Genomic DNA, 23,209 nt, shown 5'->3' on the forward strand with positions numbered 1-23,209 from the left:
TGCTAGGAGTAACAGTGGATTACTGGAACAGCAGTAGGAGAATGGAAAAATACTTTTTTTTCCTGGTTAATCAGATTTCTTGTGAACAAATCCCAGGCCTCTACCCTTTACACTGCAAAAGGTAAACAAGACAAATGGATACTAAACATTCACAAGAAGGCTAAGTTCATGATTGATGCCTTTTACTGTTTAAGATCAGCTATAAATATACTGTTCAGTGGTTTTTAATGGTGTGATTGTCTGACTCAGCAGAACAGTGTCAGGGAAGAAATTTACATAAATGGAAAGTGAAATCTTTCTGCAAGAAACAGGACTGTTAGAAATTGCTTAGGTAAGGAGATGCTCACTTACACAAACATGGATATACATATTAAACCTGTGCTCGCCAATATCTGCTTGAGCTTAAGTTATTGCCCATAAAAAAAGCTAAGATGTTTGCTCTTAATTTCCAAAAAGTCATCTCAGTTTCAATTTTACTTGGAATAAATTCTGCAAATAGAGCTGTCATTAGGAATAAGAATAATAATATCAAGCTGGTATCCACAAACATGACCAAGAACTCAACCTCAAACCTAGCACATATTTAGAAGGCTTGGATAAGGATGACAGCACCATACAAGACAGCCCTAGTCCAATGGGCCCTGCTCTCTAACAATGTGAATGGATCATATGGAAGAGCCTTCATTTCAGTGCAGCATGACACAGGCTCTGGAGTCAGACTGCCTGGATTCAAATCTTAAAGTAATTCCTAGCTATCTGACCATGGGAAAGGCAGTAAAGGCTCTAATCTGTAATTTTCACTTTGATAAAATGGCCTGAAAACAATCCAATGTAAATGTGAAAAATAAAGTTAGAGAATCCATATGAAACACCTACCCTAGTGTCCAGCATATACTAAGCACAATAAATGTTCATTGCTATTGTTGTTGGTGTTGTTGCTGTTACTATTATTTCTCTTTTGCTCCTGGTTATGTGGTTCTGAGCCAGTTTTCTAGATTAAATGATTCAACTCAATTCTTTGCCCTTCTCTGCATCCACATCTTTGCCATAGCTTCATCGTGGGTGGAGTGTGTTTTCTACTGCCTAACCTTGGACTCAGCCATATGAGTTGCTTTGACCAGTGGCCTATGTGTGGGGTGACAATGTGCCAGTTTGGAACCTGGGCATTGTGAGGATTCACTCACAGTTGCTGGCCCTCTGACCACCTCGAGGAATGAGAGGGACGTGGCCCAGCTAGCCAGCTGATCCAAGGAGCAGGAGAGTGAAGGGGAGCACACTTAGGCTGGATGCAGTGGCTCATGCCTTTAATCCCAGCACTTTGGGTGGCCGAGGTGGGTGGATCACGAGGTCAGGAGATCGAAACCAGTCTGGCCAGTATGGTGAAACCCTATCTCTACTAAAAATACAAGAATTAGCTGGGCGTGGTGGTGCCTGCCTGTAGTCCCAGCTGCTTGGGCAGCTGAGGCAGGAGAATTGCTTGAACCCTGGAGGTGGAGGTTGCAGTGAGCCAAGATCATGCCACTGCACTCCAGCCTGGGTGACTGAGCGAGACTCCATCTCAAAAAAAGTGGAGCACACTCAGTTCATCATAGTTATAGTGGGATCAAGAGACACCAGCCTGAATCAGAATCCTTCCCACACCCCAACTCCCCTGCACAGAGCTATGAGAAAAATAAAGGCTTATTGATGTATATTACCAAAAAATTATGATTATTTATTATGGGACAAAAGCTAACTAAACCAAGGAGTAAGCTAAAGAGGTGTCTATCCAGAGTGCATTTATTTCCCAATGAAAAAGGCATTATCTCCATGTCTAGTCTGAAACAAAAGTGGAAGGGTAAGTGTGCGAAGACAGGTGCTTCAACAGAACCAGAATTCCAGGTGCAGGGATGTTCTGTATAGTCTAATGGGGTCTTCTTGGCTTTGCTGTGGGAGAAGGCAGACCTTATTCATATCAAGATTATTTTCATATAGCTAACATTTATCAGCATCTGGTGACAGGCACTGTGCTAAGCACGTGACACATATTGTCTCTTTCAGTCTTAACAGCAGCACAAGGAGGCAGGCACTGCTAATTTCACAAATGAGGAAACTGAGGCATGCCAAGGATAAGCAGCTTGCCTACATTCACAGAGGGAGAGAGTAGGCAAGGCAGAATTCAAACCTTGCGTGATATGAGATAAAAAAGATGGTGATGAGAAGTGCAAACATGTATCCTTCCTCTATAATCACTTTACTGTTTTCATCACATTATGTGTATTAATTTATTTAATACTAGAAGCCTATGAAGTAGGTATTACTTATTATCACCATTCTACAGGCGAGGAAATGGGAGACAGCTGGTCAAGCCCCTGGCCTAAGTTTCCACTTAGGTAGTGAAGAGTGACCTGGACTTGAACATGGCCCCTCTAGCTAACTAGTACACTGTATTAAACAGCCATTAACACATTGCTCACCCTGAGGTGAAAGGACAGAAGCATGATCTTCTTTCTTTTTTCTGGAAACCTATAAGCTTCTCCAAGTGTTCAAGAAGAAATATGCATTCCAGGCACCATGGTTTTCTTCAAGTGTATAAAATGTGATAAACGGCCTTTAATTTATACTACAATCTCTCTGAGGCTCCACTGAGCTTTCATTCTTGCAAGTGCAATTGTCTTATTTGCTGCCTTTATGTTTACTTGTTTTTAGTTTTGTTTTTCTGATTGTGTATTTTTAGGCTCAACTCTGTCAGTTTACAAATTCAGAGGAATCCTAATGGAGTAATAAAAAGTATGCAAAAAAGAATGCTAATCATGATGGGTTTTTAGAGCTAATTCTAAGAAGTAAAAATAACCAGTTAAGGTACAAAAACAGCAGCCAGTTATTCCCCAGATCTGTTCGTACACATATTTTCTGTATCTGGCAGGAAAACCTCAGTGGCCTCAAGTCGTCAGACACTTTCTCCATTCAGTCTCCAAGTACAACAGTCACATCTCCAAGTGCATTCTGAAAGGATGTACAAATGTCATTCCCACTCACCTTAAAAGCAGCGCCTCCATGAATGATGGATTTGATAAAAATCCCCAAGTCTGTTCCAGTTTCTCTGGATTTGTTCCCTTTCAAGCTCACCCCGAGGCCAGCAGAACCTGAATCATTCAGGGGGATCTCAAAGGTGAGCTGCTCGGTGGTCTCCAGGGAGAGTGCACAGCAGTCAGGTTCTCCTTTCTGTTAGGGGAATACACATGAAAAGAGTGAAAAGAAGAAAGCAGATTAATATTTCACTCTCTCAAATGACCAGACACCGATGCAATCAGCAGGACAGGATGACTTGATCTCTTAACAGCTCTAATCGGTTCCTGGCAGGCAAAGGCTGGTCTTCACTGTCTGCAAGGAGCCACAATCCCATCCATGGAGCAAGGGAAGAGGTCTCAGGAAATAATAGTTGGTCATGGTCAACAGAGAGGATCGTTTGGCAAGTTAGAGTGATGCAATTTGAAACACTTTGTAAGCCTTTGGAAATTCAGCAGGATATTCTGCATAATAAAAAATGCTGGACATTAGACTTAGGGTATCCTGGGTATCAGAAGAGATCTTAAAGATAACGGAGTCTTAACATCTTCGCCTTACAGATGAAGATACAGAGCTTAGTGTAGAAATGTCTGAAAATTTCAGGAAAATACTCGGCATATGTAATTTAAGACCTATCATTTACTACGGAAACAATACTACTGGTAAAGTTTGTCAATAAGACACAGAGCACTGAATAAATGAAATGTTAGTTTAAAGTTACAGAAAAATGATTTATAATGGATATCATCAAATGAAATTTCACTTTGTCAAAACTCATGCTTTCAGCATGCATCTTTAGGTATTATAACTCACTGCCATTAAAATTTTAAACCTAAATAAAAATGATTATGTGCAACAAATATTCATGTCATATTTGACAAATGACACCTAGCCGCAAGCATACTGCTCTCAAGAAACACAGAGTATGGTGGCAAAAGGCATATTTAGGGTTCAGGTCTCCAGGGAGAAGTATGTGGTTAATCTTATTTGGTCCCTAGTGTTTTCAAATATACAGTGGTGGGAACAGACAAGTGCCGTCCACATGAGAATCTTTGCAGGTCTCCCTTCTGTATTCCTATTAAGCTTGTAGAAGTGTGAAACTGCCACAGTGTTCAACTGGAAAATTTGAGAATGAGATATCCCTGGAAACGATCAACTCACTCTAGGTTGGCAGTTCCTTCCTCTCTATAATTATATCTAGAGACTCTTATCCTAAGGTCACATTGAAGGGACTCTTATGTAAAATTACATATTTAAAAAATTACTATGAATGTCTGAATGTCAGTCACATATAACTATAAAATCAGAAGTAGCAAGGAACCCATAATTAAAAGCGGATTAAGAGGTCGGATCACAGCCAGCTCCACTGACATGACATTTTCAACCCCTCCCCAAATAGAGAAAATCCACATCTAACTTTAAAAGAAATAATTCTTTCAGTTAATTTTCTTTAAATGAAGTTATCTGTGAAGATTTTGACAACAGGTTGGTCAAAGAAATGAAACTTTATGGCTTAACAAATCTTTTACAAGTTAGCTCTTTTAACTAACTTATTATATTATTATCTAAAAAACAAATCCCATTATTTGATTACAACTAGCTGTCTTTTTTCCATTGGAATGCCAGCATTTAGTACTAAATGTAAACTATTAGCCTTCATCTTTGTCCTTCAAAACGCCCCGTTTAGAATCTATAACATTTCACAATCAATTATGTTTCCAGGCCTCTCTGGGATTTGCTTAATTTCAGTCTAATAAAGTTCCACTGAATTAAAGTGCAAACTGAAGGAAAAAGTGTTCTACTATAAGTTTGTGAACACCATTTCAACAGAAAAACTACAAAGGTCCTCTGGCTTTTCTCTATCAGAGACAAAGAGACAAGAACTAGTTTTGCTTTAGGAATAGCTTCAAATCACTTCATTTTATGATAAAATCATTTCTCTTTTGGCAATTATATTTAATTCTCAGTAAGACCGACAGCTGCTCTTTGCACTGACACCTATCATTTATTATCTAAGCGGTGGAAACAAAATAGAAATCAGATCGCATCACAGTTATCTTTTCTTTTGAAGATTTTTTTTCAAGTCTGACATCTGAGATTCAAAAATACAACAGAAACAATACACTAAAGGCAAACAATGACTGACTACTTCCTTTCTGAGTTCTTTGCACATATTAATACACTCATGCTTCACAACAAAGCTACAAGGTTTACTGTCAGGCCCATTTCACAGATGAGGAAACTGAGGTGCACAGCAGCTAAATGGCATGCTTACAGTCCAGAAGACTTGGAATGTGGAGGCTTTGTGGGGCTCAGGCACAGCGTGGTTCCTGTGTCAGACTCTCTTTTTTAATCTTTTCCTCTAGTGAATAGTTTTGAGTGGTCTGCTACATTTTCATGTTGGACATTATTCGGTATCCATTTTCAACAACAGTATAGAATTTTAAGGTGGCACATTTTCTGTAAACTATGATGTAAAAGGTGTTTTATTATTTTTTCTTTTTAAGAGTATACCTTAATTGACAAATGAAAAGTTTATATATTTATGGAGTACAACATGGGGAATACCTAAATTGAGCTAATTAACATACGCATTACCTTACATTCTTGCCATTTGTGTGTATGTGTTGAGAACACTTAAAGTCTACTCTCCTAGAGATTTTCAAGTATAAACTATAATATTATTATTATTTTAAAAAATAATGGCAAGAATGTAAGGTAATGCATATGTTAATTAGCTCAACTTAGCTATTATTTTTTGGAGACAGAGTCTTGTTCTGTTGCCCAGGCTGGAGTGCAGTGGCACTATCTCAGCTCACCACAACCTCCACCTCCTGGGTTCATCCAACAATTCTCTGCCTCAGCCTCCTAAATAGCTGAGATTACAGGCACCCACTACCACACCCAGCTATTTTTTTTAAATTTTTATTTTTACTAGAGATGGGGTTTCACTCCCTTGACCAGGCTGGTCTTCAACTCCTGACCTCGTGATCCACCTGCCTCTGCGTCCCAAAGTGCTCGGATTACAGGCATAAGCCACTGTGCCCGGCCCTACAATGTTATTAACTCTAGTCACTATGTAGTAGGATACACCTCTTGAGCTTATTCCTCCTAACTGAGATTTTATGTCTTTTGACCAACATTTCCCCAATCTCCCCTTCCTCTGTGCCTCTAACCAGCATTCTATGCTGCGAGTTCAACTGTCAGACTCTTCACTGCTATACTATATTGTATCCTTGTGTCTCAACTTTTGTCCGTCCCATGATTTAACCTACCCCTCAAGAAATTCTAGGACAGTATTCTACAATGACAGTAAGACACCATGCTATTTACATTCTTCACCCAAGTACAGTTATGTTTTATCTTTCTTATGCTATATCAAGCTTAAGCCATAATTAGTGCCCTCCAATAATAGCGAACTTCCCAAATGGTAAAGGAAGCCATTAGGGTAGTTAACACAGCCATTTCCTCTGTTAGAAATAAATGTCCCTTTAGCTAACATTAAAAAAAATCAATATGCTGAATGCCTCCTTCCAATAATACTGGTTCAACCAGTAACTCTGAAAATTAAACTCAAATCTTACCAGACAGCATTTTGTAGCAAAATGAAAATGGGTATAAAGTACTCCAAGTGCCCTAAATGCAAGACCTTAGCGATATGACGATCTCTCAAGCAGTGGTACCTCTAAACCTCGGATTCTACCTGTCTTCCATCTTTCAGACAACAGCTCTTTCCACTCACAGATATAAAGTGCACACACACGGCGCGCACGCCTGGACACACGGCGCGCACGCATGCGCACACACACGCGCGCGCACACGCACACACACTAAGTCTGGCTGGTGTAGTAAGAGAAATCTTGTTAATTTCATTTTGTTTTAAATCTTTTCGTTACTTGTTATTCTTTGCCACTAGAAACCGAGTCTCTAGATACAACATCCTTGAGATTCCCAGAGCCATGCCCAGAATGGACGCTCTAATTCTTCCCCCGCATAGGTGTAGGCCTTATGACCAGCAGCTGCCCAGGGCCGGTCATACAGAACCCTCAACTTAGGCTTTTTCGACCTCAGCACAGCTGATATTTGAAGCTGATATTTTTTTGTTGTGGGTGTCTGTCCAATGCATTGCAAGATATTTGACCACGTCCTTGGCTACTACACACCAGATATTAACAGTACCTCTTTGCCAAGCTGCGACAACCAAAAATGCCTTTGGACATTGCCAAATGTCACCTGGGGTCAAAATCACCTCCAATTGAGAACTACTGCCCTGAATCAACAACTGCTAAGTGCAGTAAATTCAAAGCAACCAGCGCCCAGAAGGTGTTTTAGCAACTGTTGGCTGCGTTGCTGCCTGTTCATATGTTCCCAAGTCCCAGGATGGGGAGGCAGTTTTTACTGAGAGGGATGACAGATGTCTCCGAGTGGAAAAAACAAGAGATATTTCAGCACAATTAAGCTGAAAAAGTGTTAGATCCACAGGTTCATGACTGAACACTTAGTTGGTCAGAATCAACTACTGGAGAATCACATAATTAGTTATATTTCTAATCATATGGCAGCTAATTTTCCAGAGGAAGTATGATTTCTGTGGGATGAACAGAGTAGGACAGGTGGTAGAAAACAGAAATTTATAAGTGCATATACAAAATGTTTCCTTTTACTTATACAGGGATCCAGAATGGGGCAGGGTGCGGAGGCTCATGCCTATAATCCCAGCACTTTCAGAAGCTGAGGCAGGCAATCACTTGAGGTCAGTTTGAGACCAGCCTGGACAACATGGTGAAATCCTAAAAACACAAAAATCAGCCAGTCATAGTGGCACTCGCCTGTTATCCCAGCTAATAAAAATACAAAAATTAGCCATTCATAGTGTCACTTGCCTATAATCCCAGCTACTCGGGAGGTTGAGACAGGAGAATCGCTTGAGCCCAAGAGGTGTGGGTTACAATAAGCCAAGCTTGCGCCACTGCACTCCAGCCTGGGTGACAGAGTGAGACTCTGTCTCAAACAAAAACAGAAACAAAAAAAAACAAAAAGAACAACAACAACTTCCTCCCACCACATACATACACAAAGAATCAAGGAGGAAAATGCAACCTATCAAGTGAGGCTTATTAGACCTGCTATGCTTATACGTATGCTTTTCTTGGTGATTTTTTATTAAGAATGATAAAACTATATAAAATAGTATAAAATACTATTGGTGTGATGACTTTTAATCATGTGGGAATATAATAAAACATAAGCACAAGAGCTTACACGTACAGCATAGTTCAGTTATGCAACATGTGTACTCTATACACATATTCAGACCTCTACATACCTATTATCTCCCTGCCCCCGCCCCATCTAGATGCATAAAAAATTTATTATCTACTAGCAATGATATATAAACTATTTTCTTTTTTCTATTTTTTCTATTTTTTAATTTTAATTAAATAATTAAAAAGAAATTACGATGGTCTCATCAAAATAGTATCATCATTCTTCACAGAACTGGAAAAGATAATCCTGAAATTCATACACAACAAAAAAAGAGCCTTCACAACCAAAGCAATACTAAGCAAAAGGAACAAATCCGGAGACAAAACATTACCTGACTTCAAATTATGCTATAAGGCTACAGTTACCAAAACAGCATGGTACTGGTATAAAAATGCCACGTAGACCAATGGAACAGAATAGACAACCAAGAAATAAAGCAAATACAGCCCACTGATCTTTGACAAAGCATACAAAAACCATAAAGCAGAGAAAGGACACCTTTTCAATAAATGGTATTGGGAAATCTAGTAAGCAACATGTAGAAGAATCAAACTGGATCCTCATCTTCACCTTATATAAAAATGAACTCCAGATGGATCAAAGACTGAAATCTAAGACCTGAAACCATAAAAATTCTAGAAGATAACATCAGAAAAACTTTTCTAGACATTGGCTTAGGCAAAGAATTCATGACTAAGAACCCCAAAGCAAATACAATGAAAACGAAAATAAATACGTGAGACCTAATTTTAAAACTTATTTGCAGCAAAAGAAATAATCAGCAAAGTAAACAGACAACCCACAGAGTTGGAGAAAATATTTGCAAACTATGCATGTGACAAAGGACTAATATCCAGAATCTTCAGGGAACTCAAATCAGAAAGAAAAATCAAACAATCCCATCAAAAAGTGGGTAAAGGACAAGACTAGACAACTCTCAAAAGAAGATATACAAACAGCCAACAAACATGAAAAAATGCTCAACATCACTAATTATCAGGGGAATGCAAACTGAAACCACAATGAGATACCACCTTATTCCTGTAAGAATGGCCTTAATTAAAAAGTCAAAAAATAATAGATGTTGCTATGGATATGTTGAAAAAGGAACACTTTTACACTGCTGGTGGGAATGTAAATTACAACGATTATAGGAAAATGTATGCAGATTCCTCAAAGAAATCAAAGTGGAACTACCATTCAATCCAGCAATCCCACTACTGGGTATCTACCCAGAGGCAAAGAAGTCATAAGGTGAAAAAGACACATGATTATAGCAGCACAATTTGCAATCACAATAATATGTAATTAACCTAAATGCCCAACAACCAACTAGTGGATAAAGAAAATGTTTATATATACACAACGGAATACTACTCAGTCATAAAACAGAAAAAATAATGGCCTTTGTAGCAACATGGATGGAGCTGGAGACCATTGTTCTAAGTAAAGTAACTCAGGAATGAAAAACAAAATATCATATGTTTTCACTCATAAGTGGGAGCTCAGCTATGAGGATGCCAAGGCATGGGAATGATATAATGAACTTCGAGGACTCGGGGAAAGTGTGTGAGGGAGGTTAAGGGTTAAAAGATTTTATATTGGGTATGGTGTATACCACTTGGTGATTGGTACACCAAAATGTTAGAAATCACCACTAAAGAACTTATACATGCAACTAAAAATCACCTGTACCCCAAAACTATTAAAATAAAAATAAAAAATAAAGTAAAATAGAATACAATGAATTTATGATGGTATAAGAACCATTTGCTATATTACTAGATTGTCTACTATAGAGAGGATAAACACATTTCAATAATGACATATATACACATAGATATACATATAATCTAATACTATGAATATTATATATAATACAAATAGTGTATACATATGGTATATATAATTTAATTCCATACTCAGTTAGGACTAACTTAATGAGAGGGATACCTTCTAAGCAATACATCATTAGGTGACTTCATCATTGTGCAAACATCACAGAGTGTACTTACACAAACCTAGATGGTCTAGCCTATTGCACACCTAGGCTATATGGTCTAGCCTACTGCTCCTAGGCTACAAACATAGACAGTTCATTACTGTGTTTAATGCTGTAGGTAGGTAACTGTAACACAATGGTAAGTATTTGTGTATCTAAACAAATCTGAATATAAGAAAAGCACAGGAAAATATGGTCCAAAAGATAAAAATGGTACACCTATATAGGGCACTTTCCATTAATGGAGCTTGCAAGACTAGAAGTTGCTCTGAGTGAGTCGGAGAGTGAGTGAGGGTGAGTGAAGGTGAAGGCCTAGGACACTACTGTACACTACTATAGATTTTATAAACACTATACTCTTAGGCTACACTACATTTATTAACAAATTTTCGCTCCTGAAGGAAGCACTAAACATGGAAAGGAACAACCAGTACCAGCCACTGCAAAAACATATCAAAGTGTAAAGACCATTGACACAATGAACAAACTGCATCAACTAACAGGCAAAACAACTAGCTAGCATCAAAATGGCAGGATCAAATTCACATATAACAGTATTAACCGTAAATGTTAATGGGTGGGCTAAATGTCCCAATCAAAAGACACAGACTGGCAAATTGGATAAAGAGTCAAGACCCATCGGTGTGCTGTATTCAGGAGTCCCATCTCACATGCAAAGACACATATAGGCTCAAAATAAAGGGATGGAGGAAGACTTTACCAAGCAAAATGAAAAGCAGATAAAAGCAGGGTTACAGGCTGGGCGCGGTGGCTCAAGCCTGTAATCCCAGCACTTTGGGAGGCCGAGGCGGGTGGATCACGAGGTCAAGAGATCGAGACCATCCTGGTCAACATGGTGAAACCCCGTCTCTACTACAAATACAAAAATTCAGCTGGGCATGGTGGCGCGTGCCTGTAATCCCAGCTACTCAGGAGGCTGAGGCAGGAGAATTGCCTGAACCCAGGAGGCGGAGGTTGCGGTGAGCCGAGATCGCGCCATTGCACTCCAGCCTGGGTAACGAGAGCGAAACTCCGTCTCAAAAAAAAAAAAAAAAAAAAAGCAGGGTTACAATCCTAGTCTCTGACAGAACAGGCTTAAAACCAACAAAGATCAAAAGAGACAAAGAAGGGCATTACATAATGGTAAAGAGATCAATGCAACAAGAGCTAACTATCCTAAATATACATGTACCCAATACAAGAGCACCCAGATACATAAAGCAAGTTCTTAATGATCTACAAAGAGACTTAGACTCCCATGCAATAATAGTGGGAGACTTAAACACTCCACTGTCAATATTAGAAAGATCAATGAGTCAGAAAATTAAGAAGCATATCCAGGACTTGAACTCAGATCTGGACCAAGAGGACCAAATAGACATCTTCAGAACTCTCCACCTCAAATCCACATAATATACATTCTTCTCAGCACCACATCACACCTACTCTAAAACTGACCACATAATTGGAAGTAAATCACTCATCAGCAAATGCAAAAGAACAGAAATCATAACAACCAGTCTCTCAGACCACAGTGCAATCAAATTAGAACTCAGGATTAAGTAACTCACTCAAAACCACACAACTAGATGAAAACTGAACAACCTGCTCCTGAATGACTACTGGATAAATAATGAAATGAAGGCAGAAATAAAGATGTTCTTCAAAACCAGTGAGAATGAAGACACAATGTACCAGAATCTCTGGGACACATTTGAAGCAATGTCTAGAGGGAAATTTATAGCACTAAAGGCCAACATGAGAAGCGACAAAAGATCAAAATTGACACTCTAATGTCACAACTTAAAAGAACTAGAGCAAGATTAAACAAATTCAAAAGCTAGAAGAACATGAGAAATAACTAAGGTCAGAGCAGAACTGAAGGAGATAGACACACAAAAAAACCCCTCAAAAAATCAATAAATCCAGGAGCTGTTTTCTTTTTTTGAAAAGATCAACAAAATAGATACACCGCTAGCCAGACTAATGAAAAAGTAAAGAGAGAAGAACAGATGTAATAAAAAAATGATAAAGGAGATATCACCGCCAATCCCACAGAAATACAAACTACCATTAGAGATTACTACAAACACCCCTATGCACATAAACTAGTAAATCTAGAAGAAATGGATAAATTCCTGGACACTTAACACCCTCTGAAGACTAAATCAGGAAGAAGTTGAATCCCCAAGTAGACCAGTCACAAGGTCTGAAGCTGAGGCAGCAATTAATAGCTTACCAACAAAAAACAGTCCAGGACCAGACAAGTTCACAGCTGAATTCTACCAGAGGTACAAAAAGGAGCTGGTACCATTCCTTCTGAAACTATTCCAAACAATACAAAAAGAGGGAATCCTCCCTAATTCATTTTATGAGACCAACATCATCCTGATACCAAAACCTGACAGAGACACAACTAAAAAAGAAAATTTCAGGCCAATGTCCATGTAAACATTGATGTGAAAATCCTTAATAAAACACTGGCAAACTGAATACAAGAACAAATCAAAAAGTTTATCCATCACAATCAAGTTGGCTTTATCCCTGGGTTGCAAGGCTGGTTTAACATACTCAAATCTATAAACATAATCCACCATGTAAAAAGAACCAAAGACAAAAAAGACATGATTATCTCAATAGATGCAGAGAAACCTTTTAAAAAAATTTAACAGCACTTTATGCTAAAAACTCTCAATAAATCAAATATCGAAGGAAAGTATCTCAAAATAATAAAAGCTATTTACAACAACCCCACAGCCAATATCATACTGAATGGGCAAAAACTGGAAGCATTCCCTTTGAAAACTGGCACTAGGCAAGGATGCCCTCTCTGACCACTCCTGTTTAACATAGTATTAGAAGTTCTGGCCAGAGCAATCAGGCAAGAAAAAGAAATAAAGTGTATTAGAGGAAGTCAAATTGTCTCTATTTCCAGATGACATGATTGAATATTTAGAAGACCCCATCGTCTCAGTCCCAAATCTCCTTAAACTGATAAGCAACTTAAGCAAAGTCTTAGGATCCAATATCAATGTGCAGAAATCACAAGCATTCCTATACACCAATAACAGACCGAGAGTCAAATCATGAGCAAACTCCCATTCACAATTGCTACAAAAAGAATAAAATACCTAGGAATACAACTAATGAAGGATGTGAAGGGCCTCTTCAAGGAGAATTATAAACCACTGCTCAAAAATAAGAGAGGACACAAACAGATGGAGAAACATTCCATGCTTGTGGTTAAGAAGAATCAATATAATGAAAATGGCCATACTGCCCAAAGTAATTTATAGATTCAATTCTATACCCCTCAAGCTACCAATGATTTTCTTCAAGGAACTGGAAAAAACCACCTTAAACTTCAGATGGAACCAAAAAAGAGCCTGCATAGCCAAGAAAAAAAGAAAAAAGCAAAGCTGGATGACTTTTTGTCACGCTACCTGACTTCAAACTATATTACAAGGCTACAGTAATCCAAACAGCATGGTATCAGTACCAAAACAGAGATATAGACCAATGGAAGAGAACAGAGGCCTCAGAATTAATGCCAAACATCTACAACTGTCTGATCGTTGACAAACCTGACAAAAACAAGCAATGGAGAAAGGATTCTCTATTTAACAAATGTTGGGAAAACTGGCTAACCACATGCAGAAAGCTGAAACTGAACCTGTTCCTTACCCCTTATACAAAAATTAACTCCAGATGGATTTAAGATTTAAACAGAAGACCTAACACCATAAAGCCCTAGAAGAAACCCAAGTCAATATCATTCAGGACATAGGCACAGGCAACGACAAATTTTCTTTTATTTGATAATAAATTAACCTAAGCTTACTGTAACTTTATTATTTTATAAACTTCTAATTTTAAAAAACTTTTTGACTCTTTTGTAATGGTAACAGATGACTGTTAATAGTTTATGTAACATGCTTAAAACACAAACATATTGTACATCTGTACAAAGATATTTTTCTTTATAAGACTATTCTACATGCCTTTTTCTATTAAGAATTTTTACTTTTAAAACATTTTTTCGTAAAAACTAACACACAAATACATATTAGCCAAGGCCTATACAGGATCCAAATCATCAGTACCAGTTTGTCTAGCATCTTGTTCCACTGGAAAGTCTTCAGAGGCATTAACACACATGGAACAGTCATCTTCTGAGATAAAAACACCCTCTTCTGGAATGTCTTCTAAAGGACTTGCCTGGGACTATTTTACAATTAATATTTTTTAATAAGTAGAAGGAGTATCCTCTAAAATAATGATAAAAAGTATAGTAAATACATAAACCAGTAACATAGTCATTTATTACCATTATCCAGTATTTATATACTGAACATGATTGTATGTGCTATCCTTTTTTTTTCTTTGAGGCAGAGTCTGTCTGTCACCAAGCTGGAGTGCAGTGGTGCAATATCAGCTCACTGCAACCTCTGCCTCCCAGGTCTGCCTAGCCTTTCGAATAGCTGGGACTACAGGCATGTGCCACCATGCCCAGCTAATTTTTGTATTTTTAGTAAAGACAGGGTTTCACCATGTTGGCCAGGATGGTCACCATCTCTTGACCTTGTGATCCACCCACCTCAGCCTCCCAAAGTGTTGGGATTACAGGTGTGAGCCACCGTGCTGGCTGTACGTGCCATACGTTTATACAACTGGCAGCACCATAGGTTTCCTTACACCAGCATCGCCACAAACACAAGTAATGCATTGCACTCTGACATTATGACTGCTATAACGTCACCAGGCAATATAAATTTTTTAGCACCATTATAATCTTTTAGGCCCATTGTCGTGTATGTAGTCTATCACTGAATGGATGTCATAATGTGCATGTACACTGCACAAATATATGTGCATGTAGTATGTTTACAGCTCCTAATAGTGTCACCAATAACTTCCATGTTGCTAAATCAAAAGGTTGATTCTCGGCTTTATCTTACTTGATCTACCAAGCATTAGACCCAACTGATCAAGCCCTACTTCTTACAATACTTGCTTTGCTTGGTTTCAGAACAGCGCTCTTTCATAGTTTACCTCTAAAATAGTTTGGATATTTGCCCCCTCAAATGTCATGTTGAATTCTAATCCTCAATACTGGAAGCGGGTGGGCCGTGGGGCATGACAGAATCATGGGGGCAGATTTTTCATGAATGGTTTAGCATCATCATTTCCCTGATGCTGTCCTCATGACAGGAGTAAGTTCTCTTGAGATCTCTTTAAAAATATGTGGCACTTCCTCTCACTTACTCTTGTTCTGTCTCTAGCCATGTGTTGTGCCTCCTCCCACTTTGCTTTCCATCATGAGTAGAGCTCCCTGAGGGCTCCCCAGAAGCTGAGCAGATGCAGGGGCCATGCTTCCTGTAAAATCCTGCATGAACCAATGAACCCCTGTCCTTTATAAATTACCCAGTCTCAGGTATTTCTTTATAGCCATGCAAAGAAAGGCCTAAGAACCTCCCAATTCACTGCCTATAACTTTTCACCCCTTTGTTGACTCTTTCTCATGTCACCAGTCCATGACACTGTAGTGTCCTACAGATCATAATTTCATGGTTTTAAACACTCGTGAATCACAAATTCTCATAATCACCCCTCTTCCCTACACTACAGATTCACATAACTAACTTCCAACTGAGCAACATCATTAGGGTTTTTACTTTGAAATTATTATGGTCAAATGAATCATTTCCTAATATTGCTCCCCATCTCTGTAAATGACAATTATACCCTTCCAAATATGGATGTTAGAGACCTCAATGTCATATTTGCCTCCCTTCTTATCTTATATTCCACATCCAACCCATCAGCATCTCCCATCAACTCTGCCTTAACAGCCACCCAGAATCCTTCCACCTCACCTCCTCCACCACTGCTTCTCCCCGATACTATTTGTAATAGTCCCTTTTCTCTACCTCCCTGCTTTCATGTTGCTTCTCTTCAGACCACATCTCAGCACAGCACTACAGTGGTCAAATGAAAACAAATACTCAAAACCTTCTAGTGGCTTCCCACCTCATTCAGCAACAAAGCCAACATCTTTACAATGTCTTAGAAACTTCCTAAACGAGTGCCCTGACTGTCTTCCTCTTGGACCACATCTCCTACTACTCATCTTGCATCTGCCCTGGTGGCCTTCTTTCTTTTCTTTAATACAGCCTGCACACTTATGCCCCAAACCCTCTTCCCTCTGCTCTGAATGCTTCACCCCGACATTTATGCAGACCTCATTGCCTCCCTTCCCTCAGTTCTCTGTTCAAATGTCACCTTATCAATCAGGTCTTTCCTGACCATCCAATCTAAAGTTACCTTAATGCCTCTCAGAAGTACCCTGCCTATGCCCACTGCCTGTTGTCCAGCTGTTTTTCTCCATAGCACAGATCACATCCTGGATAACTTGCTTATTTTTTAAGTACTGTCTTTTGAATGTAGACACTTTTATATTGTTCTGATTTTTTTTCTCGGTGCCTAAAGCAGTGTCAGACTCAGAATAGGCACTGGATAAATATTTGTTGAATGAAAGAATTAATTTATATGACTAAGTGTCCAATAGGATGCATCTGTGTATATTTGTATGCATGTATGTATACAAATGTATATTTGAAATCTGTGTATACATGTACAGCATATAAGCAAATGAATAAATTGCTGACATCACAGTTGACTCCAGATTTCATTAAAATGTTTATATAAATAATTTTTTACAAAATTAATTATAAAATGTAGAAGATATCACAATAAGAAACCTTAAAGTTAAGGTTAATAAAGTTATAAAGAACCTAAAAAGGAATCTAGTCCAATTTCCCTTTTGATACCTTACTTCTTGCTCCTAGGAGAGATAACAACGCCGCTTGCCTTCAACTTCAAATCCACAATGAAGGCCCCAAAATGTGTCATTTGTAATAGGCATTGGCCTGTTCATGGTTTCAAATTGCATCATGCAGCTCAAATTACAATGAACATTGCAAACAGCAATATTTACGATACATTTCATCAACTCTGGGAAGTATTGTGATCTAGTACTCAAAACTGCATTATCTGTCTATCCATTTATCCATCCATGCATATACACATATGCATGCAGGTGCATGCATACGTAGACAACACACAGACAGAAGTTTAATAATACAATACTTAACCAAAGTGCCATTTATTCTGATATATATATATATATATATATCAGAATACATATATATATCAGAATATATATGTATTCTGATATATATATATATTATATATAAGATTATATAAAATTTATATATATATATATATATTTATTTTTTTTTTTTTTGAGATGGAGTTTTGCTCATGTCACTCAGGCTGGAGTGCAATAGCATGATCTCAGTTTACTACAGCCTCTGCCTAAAGGTTCAAGCAGCTCTCCTGCCTCAGCCTCTCAAATAGCTGAGATTACAGGTGCCCACCACTACACTCAGCTAAATTTTGTGTTTTTAGTAGAGACAGTTTCACCATGTTGGCCAGGCTGGTCTCAAACACCTGGCTTAAGGTGATCCACCTGCCTTGGCCCTCCAAAGTGCTGGGATGTTCGAGCCATTGAGCTCAGCCCATTCTGGTATTTTCTATGCTATTTTATTCTGCATAAAAAAATTGGTCACAACTCACTAAATTGATTTCATAACTCAATAATGGATCACAGTGTTCATTTGGGAAAATACTTATCATGTATATATAGGCATTATTTTATGAAATAAATACAAAAAGCAAAGCAAGCCAAATGGTAAGTAAAGTGTTAATTTCCTTTTGTATCCTAACTTTTATAATCCATTTAAATATTTTATCTTATTCAGCTCTAGCTCTAATCCTTTCTTCTTTCTCTTTTTTATTTTTATTTTTTTGAGATGGTGTTTCACTGTGTTGCCCAGGCTGGAGTGCAGTGGCACGATCTTAGCTCAATGCAACCTCTGGCTCCTGGGTTCAAGCAATTCTTCTGCCTCAGCCTCCCAAGTAGCTAGAACTACAGGTGCACGCCACCACCCCAGCTAATTTTTGTATTTTTAGTAGAGACATGGTTTCATCACATTGGCCAGGCTGGTCTCCAACTCCTGACCTCATGATCCACCCACTTTGCCCTCCCAAAGTGCTGAGATTACAGGCATGAACCACTGCACCCAGCCTACCCTTTCTTCTCTTTTACATAAGCTTTCTTCAAGTTCTTATAGCTGTTGCTCTGATATAATCTTTGTTTCATATATATGTATGTATTTGTGTATGCATATAGAGATACAGTCCTCTTTCTTCCCCCACAGTTATTTCTCTTCCTACTTCCCCTTTCTTTTGTTTTGTGCTTTGTAATGCTATATATATTCCATGAATAGCCTGTCACAGTTGGAATTCAGAGATGAGACTGGTCCATTCTGGTCTGAGTGACAACAGTCATTCTTTGAACACCACAGTTACTCAATACATCTTTATCAGGCACCTACTATGCACTTAACACTGTAATGTGAAATGGACAGTCTTCATAGAATGTAATTAGCAAAAAGTTTGTTGAGGAATATGGGGGACCTTTCTGTTTTGTTCACAGTTTTATCTGAGAGGAAGGAATAGGGTTTAAAAATTGGATCCTGATACCAAAACCCGGCGGACACTCTACAAAAAAAGAAAACATCAGGCCAATATCCATGATAAACATCGATGTAAAAATCTTCAATAAAATACTGGCAAACTGATTGCAATAGCGCATCAAAAAGCTTATCCATCCCAATCAAGTAGGCTTCATCCTGGGGATGCAAGGATGGTTCAACATATGCAAGTTTATAAACATAATCCACCACATAAACAAAACCAAAGACAAAAACCACATGATTGTCTCAATAGATGCAAAGAAGGCCTTCAACAAAATTCAACAACACTTTATGCTAAAAACTCTCAATAAACTAGGTATCAAAGGAACATATCTCAAAATAATAAAAGCTATTTATGACAAACCTACAGCCAGTATCATATTGAATGGGCAAAAACTGGAAGCATTCCCTTTGAAATCTGGCACTAGACAAGGATGCCCTCTCTCACCACTCCTATTCAATATAGTACTGAAAGTTCCAGTCAGAGAAATTAGGCAAGAAAAAAAAAATAAAGGAAAAAATTAGGAAAGGAGAAGTCAAATTGTCTATTTCCAGATGACATGACTGGGTATTTAGAAGACCCTATCATCTCAGCCCAAAATCTCCTAAAACTGATAAGCAACTTGAGCAAAGTCTCAGGATACAAAATCAATGTGCAGAAATCATAAGCATTCCTATATACCAATAACAGAATAATAGAGAGCCAAATCATGAGTGAATTCCCATTCACAATTGCTACAAAGAGAATAAAATACCAAGGAATACAACTAACAAAGGATGTAAAGGACCCCTTCAAGGACAACTATAAACCACTGCTCAACGAAATCAGAGAGGACACAAACAGATGGAGAAACATTCCATGCTCATGGTTAGGAAGAGTCAATATCATGAAAATGGCCATACTGCCCAAAGTAATTTATAGATTCAAAGCTATTCCCATCAAGCTTCCCATGACCTTCTTCACAGAACTGGAAAAAAAAAAAAAAAAACACCTTAAACTTCATATGAAACCAAAAGAGAGCCCACATAGCCAAGACAATCCTAAGCAAAAAGAACAAAGCCAGAGGCATCAAGCTATCTGATTTCAAACTATACTACAAGGCTACAGTAATCAAAACAACATGGTACTGATACCAAAACAGAGATATAGACCAATGGAACAGAACAGAGGCCTCAGAGGCAATGCCACACATCTATAACCATATGATCTTTGACAAACCTGACAAAAATAAGCAATGGGGAAAGGAGTCCCTGTTTAATAAATGGTGTTGGGAAAACTGGCCAGCCATGTGCAGAAAGAAGAAACTGGACGTCTTCCTGACACCTTACACTAAAATTAACTCCAGATGGATTAAAGACTTAAATATAAGACTTAAGACCATAAAGACCCTAGAAGAAAACATAAGCAAAACCATTTAGGACATAGGCATAGGCAAGGACTTCATGACTAAAACACCAAAAGCATGGCAACAAAAGCCAAAACAAACAAATACAACCTAGTTAAACTCCAGAGCTTCTGCACAGCAAAAGAAACAATCATCAGAGTGAATCAGCAACCAACAGAATGGGAAAAAACTTTGTCATCTACCCAACTGACAAAGGACTTATAACCAGAATCTAGAAAGAACTAAAACAGATTTACAAGAAAAAAACCCATTCAAAAGTGGGTGAAGGATATGAACAGACATTTTTCAAATGAAGACATATATGAGGCCAACAAACATATGAAAAATTGGTCATCATCACTGATTATTAGAGAAATGCTAATCAAAACTACATTGAGATATCACGTCACGCCAGTTAGAATGGCGATCATTAAGAAACCTGGAGACAACAGATGCTGGAAAGGATGTGGAGAAATAGGAACACTTTTCTCTGTTGGTGGGAGTGTAAATTAGTTCAATCATTGTGGAAGACAGCATGGTGATTCCTCAAGGACCTAGAAATAGAAATTCCATTTGACCCAGCAATCCCATTACTGGGTATATACCCAAAGGATTATAAATCATTCTATTATAAAAACACATGCACACATATGTTGATAGCAGCACTGTTTACAATAGCAAAGACCTGGAAGCAACCCAGATGCCCATCGATGAAAGACTGGACAAGGAAAATGTGGCAAATATACACCATGGAATACTACACAGCCATAAAAAAAGATGATTTCGTGTACTTTGTAGGTACATGGATGAATCTGGAAACCATCATTCTCAGCAAACTGACACAAGAACAGAAAATCAAACACTGTATGTTTTCACTCATAGGTGGGTGTTGAACAATGAGAACACAGGGACACAGGGAGGAGAGCATCACACACTGGGGTCTGTTGGAGAGGGTAAGGGAGGGACAGCCAGGGGGTAGGGAGGTCGGCGAGGGATAACATGGAGAGAAATGCCACATGTAGGTGATGGGGGATGGAGGCAGCAAACCACATTGCCATGTGTGTACCTATGCAACAATCCTGCATTATCTGCACATGTACCCCAGAACCTAAAGTACAAAAAAAAAAAAAAAAAAAAAAAAACAAAGTAAACAGCTAATGAACCAAAAAACACAAACAAAAAAGAATTGGAAAGAGGAAACTGAAGAGTCTACCTGGTCATTTTTTAAATAAAATAAATATCAAAAGTAATTACTTGGCATGAGAGAAAGAAAAAGAGGAAGAAGATGGATGACTGGGGAGACATCCATGCTATTAGCTTAAGAGTATTCCAAAGGAGGCCATCTCTGAAATCACAAATGTCTTGTATCGCAAAGCAGTGCTTGATTCACGCCTGCAAGTGGTAATAACCCAGCCTTTCAAAACCCAGGGGAATCCACCAGTCCACAGGGCCAATGTCCAATTTCCCAGAAGCCCAGCTCAGACCTGAAAGCATCCATGCTGAACCTTTTATGGCCCTCATTTCATTAAATGCTGTGCTCTTGGCTCAGCACGAGCAAGCTCTGGATGTCTCTGCCTTGCCTCCCAAATGTGTAATTAGTCTGTGTTGTGAGCAGCTTACTTTATGCAAGAGTTATGTTTCACATGCAATCATTTTGTCGATTACCAAAACTCAAACAAAAGGGCTTCTTTTTAAGAAAAAAAAAAAATAACTCTTGAAATATATAAAGCAAAAGCCATACCTGGCAATTCTGTCAGGTATTTTATAATAAGCTTATCCATTGTTAACTTTTGCCTAACTAAATTCTAAGAAATTTAAGGTGATGAAACTTTTGTTACAGCTAAATAAATTTTCACAACAATGAAAGGATCAGACACCCGCAAGACACTTAATTTTCTGAAATTATTTAATGTTCTGAAGAAGCACTGGGTAGCTATTATAAGCATGAAAGGTTTTTGGCCAATTGGATTATATAAAATTCAGAATGTGGATATCATCCTAGAGTAGGGATCAGAGGCTCATTCCAACAGCAGGGAGACATTTCATTTTCAATTGTACTTTTCTGAGGGTAAAGAAAAGAAAAAGATGAGAGATGAGCAGGCACATTCCAAAGTAAAAGGTGATCTAAGGAGGATCATTTTATTATAATAAATAGTAAAGGACACTGCCCTTACTACTGCTAATGTATACATGAATCTTGGGGACTCACAAGTCGGTAGATGATCTTTTAAAGTATTGTGCCCTCTAGACAATATAGACTATATAGATAGACAATACAGATGATAGACTATAGATAAACAATAGACTATATAGACTATATGGTCTAGAGGGCAAAATACACTAGAGTACAGACAATATTACACATACTCTATATTATCTATAGACAACAAAAATGAATCCGAATACAGACTATGTATAGTCTATATTGTCTATAAAGCCCTATGATTTCTGATACATATTAGAAAACCCACACACATCTACATTGTACTCTAATTTGTTGAGAGTTAACTCAAAATTCAATATTATGTCACTCGTAAAGAAAGGAAAAATGTAAGTTAATGTTGCAATAAGTAAAAGAAGAATTTCAGAGAACTCAGGGTGACCAGCACTGGTATTTACTTTCGGTAAAGAACACTTTTAAGATGTAGGTTATAGTTAGCTCAATAATGTCAATATTTAAAATATATGTTCTTATATGACCTCCCAAAACCCATATTAATTCATTTGAAATAATTTTTAACCACGATGTGAATGAGAAAATTCTAGACATTATTTATAATTGAGACTTTTTTTCATGTTTTTAAAAACCCATCCCCATGAAAGGGGATAGAAGGAGAAAACCAGCAACAGCTGATATTTGACTAAACTTACCAAAACCAATTTTCTTTAAGTAACAGATTAATCTA

The 23,209-nt window shown here is 38.0% G+C and overlaps 1 protein-coding gene across 2 annotated transcripts in view; it reads right to left on the reverse strand.

Moving 5' to 3' along the window:
• The window catches only part of PARD3B (par-3 family cell polarity regulator beta), a 1,108,767-nt gene that overhangs the window by 482,907 nt on the left and 602,651 nt on the right, over positions 1-23,209 (reverse strand). For both annotated transcript variants that reach the window (XM_032277671.1, XM_032277670.1), the window contains exon 11: positions 3,019-3,204. In XM_032277671.1, the coding sequence (XP_032133562.1) occupies positions 3,019-3,204 (186 nt within the window). The remainder of the gene's footprint in view (positions 1-3,018; positions 3,205-23,209) is intronic.

Source organism: Sapajus apella, unplaced genomic scaffold (genome assembly GCF_009761245.1).
Source record: "Sapajus apella isolate SASKATOON/1434 unplaced genomic scaffold, GSC_monkey_1.0 scaffold10, whole genome shotgun sequence".
Lineage (NCBI taxonomy): Eukaryota > Metazoa > Chordata > Mammalia > Primates > Cebidae > Sapajus > Sapajus apella.